General features: G+C 45.3%; 1 protein-coding gene across 1 annotated transcript; it reads right to left on the reverse strand.

Moving 5' to 3' along the window:
- Nucleotides 1-1,260: 1,260 nt before the first annotated feature.
- Nucleotides 1,261-6,224, reverse strand: Ccl5 (C-C motif chemokine ligand 5). The gene is made up of 3 exons (XM_031352344.1): nt 6,086-6,224; nt 4,929-5,040; nt 1,261-1,546 (listed from the first exon to the last, which is right to left on the reverse strand). Exons 1-3 carry the CDS (start codon nt 6,192-6,194, stop codon nt 1,459-1,461), a joined length of 309 nt encoding a protein of 102 aa, XP_031208204.1. The 5' UTR covers nt 6,195-6,224; the 3' UTR covers nt 1,261-1,458.
- Between the last annotated feature and the right edge of the window lie 1,435 nt (nt 6,225-7,659).

Consider the following 7,659-nt stretch of genomic DNA (forward strand, 5'->3'; position numbering starts at 1 on the left):
TAATAACACTAAAAAGACATTCCACTTAATTGGGTGTGTTGACAGAATCAGATTCCTGATAAAACACATTCATAGAGGGCATCATTGGGCCAGTGGGGATGTAACAATGTATATTTGACAATTGTTTATTAGAAAATAATAATGTCTTTGTTTCCTGTTTCTCACTTTGTGGTTATGTAGAATGTTCTTGTCATTGGTAGATAATACTGAGACCCTTAGGGGAGGAGTGGTATTGTAAATGCAGTTTTAGATGGCTCAGAAAAAATGTATATACTAGAGGAAAGGGAGGATGTTAAAAATTTGTTTGAAAAGTTTTATAAGTTTAAAATTTGACAATTGAAGATGGCAAGCCATAGGCAATTTGTATTAGATCTAGTGGGTTTTAAAACTTAACTTTAAACTTGTTTTTCTTTTGTTGGACAAATAATTTCCAACTTACCTTGAATTTTCCTGATGTTGGGCTGGTGAGATGGCTCAGTGAGTAAATATTTTGCCGAGCAAGCCTCCCTACCTGAGCTCCATCCCAGTGAGAAGGAAGGAAGAAGATGGAACCTTCTCTTCTGACCTCCACATTTGCGCCATGCCTATATGTCCGAATGTCTTCCTGTGTATGTGTGTGTGTGTGTGTGTGTGTGTGTGTGTGTGTGTGTCTTATTTGGCTGTCTCACACACACATGATTTAAAAAGGAAAGCATGTTCATACTGTAAGTAGAGCTAATATTAGTGCCCATCTTTGAATGTGAGGGACTGAGCCAGTGCTTGGCACATTGCACTCAACTAATAGTACCTACAGCTATGACTGGTGTTTGTAACGTTCACCTGAAGGGACACATAGGTGGGAGAAAGATGGACCACTCCCTTTCAAAAGTGCTGGTACAGTTGGTATAGTTATAGGCCTCTGAAATTGCCCTTAAGTCCTGTTCTTTGGGGAATGATAGTGTTAAAGGAACCCTCTGGAGATAAGGTATAGGACAGGCTAAGGTAGAGGGGTCAGTTAAAGCCTGAGGAAGCAAGAAGGTGTCATGGCGAGGATCCAGATAAATCCTTGGAGACTTACAGGTTGACTTACATCATGGTGCTTAGACTTCAACCCTAGTGGGTAAATCACTGGTTACTTTACGAGCTTTGCCTGTCTATGCTAACTACACAAGCCATCCCTCCTAAGTGTGGTGTTGATACCAGGTATGTGCCTGGATGTCTGCATGCTTACTACTTGTGGGAAAGACGGTTTCCTAGGAAGAAGTCACACTAGGAGCCAGCTTTGTCCTTGCATCAGAAATTTTATGAAATGCTGATTTCTTGGGTTTGCTGTGCAGAGCCTGTGAACAGCTGAGATACCCATTGCCCCAGGAATGAGTGGGAGTAGGGGGTTTCTGGGTGGCATCCCCAAGCTGGTTATGATTAGAACAAGCAATGCCAGGTAAGTTATACAGGATCAGAATCAAGAAACCCTCTATTTTAGCTCATCTCCAAGTAGTTGATGTATTCTTGAACCCACTTCTTCTCTGGGTTGGCACACACTTGACGGTTCCTTCGAGTGACAAAGCTGCAGGAGAGAGAAAGGTTGGCATCAGGGCAGCATTTGGTATACGGGGACTGAAAAGCATAAAGGTTATAAGAGTTGGGTAGGGCATTTTTATAGCTCCATATTGTTTTCTTCCTTTTAGAGGATAATTCTTCTCCTTTGGAACTAAAGGCACTGAGCTACAGGCAGAGTTCCATTTATGTTAACTCCTTACAAATAGACACGAATTTGGAACCCAGCATTGAGCGGGCCAAGCGCTGTCTTGTCTTGGCCCCTTCCTTGCTCCAGGCCTTATGCTGACTGACGAATTTAAAGAAGTTGAGTATTGGTTTACTTACATCAGTAGGGTTGAGGAAATTAAGAGGGAACTCTAAGACTGCCTAGTTGCTGCTCTTAGCACTCTAAGCATGCAGCCAGGGAGTCAAGAGGCTAAGATACCAACTCCAGCTATCAAGATTGCTCAGGCCTCCATTTCCTTCTCCTTTATGTTGTATGTGATACCAAAGAACAAACCTGCTTTGCTAAGTCTCTCCTTCCTTCCTCCATTTTTGGGGCTCTCTGTTCATCATCTGACTTCCCCTTCCACCTGTCTCTTAAGAGCAGGTGTCCTCAAAGACATGGCCCCCTTTACCTTCTCCTTTTTCCAGTCTCTGGCCCCAGGCCTGCATAGAGTTGATGCTTGGTGAATATTGAATGAAAGAGTGGATGCATGAATCGCATTTATTCATTATTACCACATTATTACCACATTCATGCGCATGCGAGCGTGCGCGTGCACGCGCACACACATACACACATACACACACACACTTAGATAATGACAATAGTAGGTTATTTCCTTATACCCATATGTGCTAGGGGGTGGTCTAATTGCTTATTACTTTTTCTGTGACCTAGTGAAAGAAATGCCTTAATTATCCTCTTTTGGAACTACCTCAGAGGGGCTGAGGGGCTCCAGTTTACCAAGCGACATAACTAGTCTTCTAACGTGGCAGACCCGCTGTGTAGCTAAGGTGTAGTGAAAGATGACCAAGACACTGTGGCCCAGCCTCTTTTTATTGACAGTTCTCGGATCTGTCCTCAGCCCTTGGCTTTCACCCCATCTGGCATCCGTGGATTGTCTTGTGGGAACTTTGCTTGGCTCCTTCCCCTTGATACAGTTTGCTCTCCAGACCTGCACACCTGCCCACCTCTCCATCCCTGAACGGAAACCTCAGCATCTGTCTCTCTTCTATCCTTGCTCCTGACCACAGTTCCCTTACTCTGGCTGGTTCATCCTCCAATGCTCCTGACTCTTGTATCATCTTGCCTCCTGGTACCACTCTGCTGACAGTACTACCCACGTGGGTGACTTCAACTGCCTCCAGACCCCCTCCTTGACTTTGCCTGTACCTGGTCATTTTACTCTTGCCAGCTCTATGTTTTACTTCAGTTTCCTGACACTCGAGGTGCCCTCTGCTTTCCTACACATGGCCCTACAAACCAGAGTAGAAGCCCGTGAGTGTGTTCTCAGAGACACCCATGTCACACACACTTCTCTACTCCTAATCTCACCACCAACAGCATCTTTTTACAGTAATCACCTCTGAATCACCTGCCTCCCCCCTGAAGCTGGTCACACCCCTCCTCTCCTCTAGTAAGGTTTTATAGGGTGCTGTAGTCATTCTGTGTCCAGCTTATCACTCTCACTAGATGAAATCTCCATAGCCAAGGATCACAATTTTATTCATCTCTGCCGGCTCATGATAGGTGCTCAAGGAAGGATTTTCTTTAAAAAGTCTTACTTTAGAGCTGAATGTAGTAATATTAAGTAGTAATATTATATTTTCAGTGATTTACCAGGACTGAAGCCCATCCTTGCCAGGGCTACAAAAAGTTTTTGAATTAAAACTCTTCAGTCTTTTACTGGAAACTTTGTGATTTCTTTTTCTTTTTTACATTTATGTATATGAGTATTCATCTGCATGTGTTTGTGCACCACATGTGTGCCTGAGGAAGTCAGAAGAGGGTATTGGATCCCCTGGAACTGGAGTTACAGATAATTGTGAGCCATCATGTGGATTTTGGGAATTTGGGAATTGAATCTGAATCCTCTGCAAGAGCAACAAATGCTGTTTTTTTTGTTTTTGTTTTTGTTTTGTTTTGTTTTGTTTTGTTTTTTGAGCAGAGTTTCTCTGTATAGCCCTGGCTGTCCTGGAACTCACTCTGTAGACCAGGCTGGTCTTGAACTCAGAAATCTGCCTGCCTCTGCCTCCCAAGTGCTGGGATTAAAGGTGTGCACCACCACTGCCTGGCTGCAACAAATGCTCTTAACTACTGAACCATTTCTCCAACTCTCCATTTTCATTCTGTAAGTTGTTATCACCTTAAACTTCTTAAGCTTATTGTCACTAATTTTTATATTTTATAACAGGAAGTAGGTCCAGAAACAGACCGCATCCTTCACATACTGTGCAGCTTTGAGTAGGGCAGCAAATGCCTCTGAATCTGTTTCATTACGTGGAGAGAATTGTGCATGCCGACCAGGGCTGTGCACGATTTAGAGGCAGTGCACATAGACACAACATGCCAGTGAGCACTCTCTGTGTAGTAGGGATTACTATATTTTCCCAAATCTATCCATTTGCATATTTAAAGCTCAGTTTCATTATAACTTCTTCTTCTTCTTCTTTTTTTTTTTTTTTTTTTTTTTTTTTTTTTTTTTTTTTTTTTTTTGGTTTTTCGAGCCAGGGTTTCTCTGTGTAGCTCTGGCTGACCTGGAACTCACTTTGTAGACCAGGCTGGCCTTGAACTCAGAGATCCACCTGCCTCTGCCTCCCAAGTGCTGGGATTAAAGGCATGTGCCATCACTGCCCGGCTCATTATAACTTCTTAAATGGATAAGTTTTTAGATTTTATTTACTTGATTGAAGTTAGGGAACTGAACCTCGATCCATCCTCCCTAGTTCCTCAGAGGATTAGGCAAAGGCTGGTGTGCTAACAACTGTGTGTGTCTCTACAGGCAGGATCCTCTAAGGCTCTGGTTTCTCAAGCTTCCTAATGCTGCAACCCTTTAATACAGTTCCTTATGTTGTGGTGACGCCCCCCAACCATAAAATTATTTTTGTTACTATTTCATACTGGAATGTTACTGTTATGAATTGTAATGTAAATATTTTTGAAGATAGAGAGTTGCCAAGGGGGTCCTGACCCACAGATTGAGAACCACCGCTCTAAGGCTACCTTCTTCTAGGCCTTTAAGGTTACAGTTGGAGACTCTGAGCTGGAGATGAGGAACCATAGCTATTAGAGGAGCCTAGAGGGTGAGTGGGAATGAGAGGGGGCACCCCTGAGAAGGATCACGGAGGGGGTGTGGGATGGCTTCTATACCCCAAAGAGGAACCCCCCCGGGGCTGAGACTCACACGACTGCAAGGTTGGAACACTTGCTGCTGGTGTAAAAATATTCCTTGACATGGGCCCGAGGCAGCGCCAGGGAGAGGTAGGCGAAGCAGCATGGAGTGGTGTCTGAGCCATCTGGGAGAAGGAAGGGAAATCTTTTACTCATTGCCAGCTATGCTGGGCTCTTTACATGGTTTATCTTAAAAACGATGACTGTTGTAGTCTACCTCGGCAGAAATGGCTCAGAGGATACAGTCGCCACAGTGGAGAGTTCAACAGAAGCCTGTAAGCCCCTGCTGGGATCCCTCTCCTCACTGTGCACCTTCTGCCTTTAGCCTCGTGCTTTCAGAGCTCCCCTAGTGGATTCAAAGCTTGGTGTCTTTGAGGCGTAGGATGAGTTATAGGGAAGCATCGGAAGTTGAGGTTCCATAACTTAGTGGCAATCCTAAGTGGGGCCTGTAAGTGTACATAGTATCCTGGGACCTGGCTGGCCTGTAGTGAAGGGCTCTGAACAGAGAAGCTCTTGGTGGTTAGTTAATTCGAGATGCTGCTGAGCGGCATAGTAGTCAGCCTGTAGCAGAGCTTAGCTTCCTGGTCGGATACGGCTTTTGGAATACCAATGTCCACAATTCTAGCAGTGTGCACCCTTCGTTAAGAATCTCAGTGTCCTTGGGCCTCTGTTTCGCACTGCGACACAAGAGCAACCACTGATAGTCTAGTTGTATTAAACCGGATGGATGGCACATTAACCTGCATAGTGCCTGACCCATGGCAGGCACTTAGTTCACTTTAACTCATTTATTTTTTACAAGCCCCATTTCTTTTCTCACTATGAAATAAAAGACTATCACACCCAAAACAGTATTACACATTTCTTAGAAACCATGCTGGGGACAGATATGAGTAAGTCATCTTTCAAAGGTTAGCCTTCTGATGTACACACGTGAGGAGTGCCTGCAGTGTTCATGGTATAGTCTTTCAAGACACAGAAAAGTTCCTCAGAGGGTCTTGCTGAAATACATAAGACATCTAACAGCGATGACAGGGTAACCGTGTCAAGGATCCGTAAGAATGCACAACAGCATACACAGGAGGATTGAAAATAAGGGGAGGTCTCGGGGGCAGGATGGGGTGGCATCGAGGCAGAGTGGGGCTGTGGTGGTCAAAATGCTGGACTTACATGGGGAGGCAGGCGCGGGGGTGCAGAGGGCGGCCGCAGTGAGGATGACGGTGAGGGCAGCTGCGGAGATCTTCATGGTACCCCGAGGCAGAGGCTGTGGGAGAGGCATGTGTTGTCTCAGGATCCTCTGCAGGGGTGCTTTGCAGCTCAGGCAGACCTTTTATAGGGAGCCAGGGCAGCAGAGGAAGTGTCCGCCCCCTGCCAGGACTGGGGGAGTTTCCATAAAAGACACCGAATACTTCTGCTGTCACAAAATGAAAACACACAAAATGGAAAAGAAAACTGAAATCACCTTTGGAAGTATGACTCTGCTTCTAACTGTCCTCTAGTCCAGGATGACTTATCGGCTCCCTCTCTGGCCAAACACAGTAGGGGAAAGTTTCTTCCTCTTCCTCTTCAGATCTGCTGTCCCAAGCAGGCTCTCCCCAGGTAGCAGGGAGCTTAAGGCAAGTAGGGGTCAATTAAGGTCAAGCCATTGGTCTTCAGTTGGCAACTTCCCAGGTTGTAGCCCAGACTTGATTTGGGTCTTTCTGTTTGCTCCATGGACGAGTATTTGTCATGAGCACACTATACCAGAAACATACAACACATTTGTGTCATTGATAATAATAAGTTAACAGGCTATAGGGGATTTGTTGAAAGCAATTTGCCAGGTAGTCCTGATCCCCAGATAGCTAGGGAGATACAGGCATACTTAATGTGCGACATGTGATCTGAGAGTTAACATTAGTAACTTAGATAGGAACAAAAGAACTGTGTCCTGTACGTCCACCTATTATTTATCTATAATATCTATTTATCATCTCTCTGTCTAGGAGCTGAGGGATCTGATAGGGCTACAAAGAGTCTCTGTGGGAATAAAGATTTAAGAAAACTGATGTGTGTGTGTGTGTGTGTGTGTGTGTGTGTGCATGTGTGTGAATGGAGGGCACAGGAGGATGCCTAGTATTCTATCAGTCTCCACCTTATTCTTACTAGAGGTGCCTACTGCAGAGTCAAGCTCCAGGGCCACAGGTCAGAGCTGAACCTCACTCAGAGTCTAGTCCCAGTGTAGGAGCAAAATGGATGTGAACAGGAGACTGGGTCAAGATGGGCAATGAGAAAGCAAACATGGCCGGTCCGGGTGGGTGGGCCAGTGGATGGTAGTTCCAGCTGGCGTGCCATAGTGGGAATGGACCTGAGCTCTAACTCCTGGGACAGTCTGCCATTCTCTGCCTGTCAGTCCTGTGACACACACCATGTGGCCAGATGACAGACTGGTGGGGCTGTTACCATAATGATGTTAGCTCTTCTCTTGATGGGGTCCAGGTGAGAGTGCTGATGTGCTCAGTAAGTTCTTGGACCTGTTTGGTTTTTTGTTTTGTTTTGTTTTTGTCTTGTTTTTTTGTTTTTTCGAGATAGGGTTTCTCTGTATAGCCCTTGCTGTCCTGGAACTCACTCTGTAGACCAGGCTGGCCTTGAACTCAGAAATCTGCCTGCCTCTGCCTCCCAACTGCTGGAATTAAAGGCGTGTGCCACCACTGCCCAGCTGGAGCGACCAGGCCTGGTGACTTACACATACAAGGGTTTTTTGT

This window comes from Mastomys coucha, unplaced genomic scaffold, assembly GCF_008632895.1.
Source record: "Mastomys coucha isolate ucsf_1 unplaced genomic scaffold, UCSF_Mcou_1 pScaffold5, whole genome shotgun sequence".
Lineage (NCBI taxonomy): Eukaryota > Metazoa > Chordata > Mammalia > Rodentia > Muridae > Mastomys > Mastomys coucha.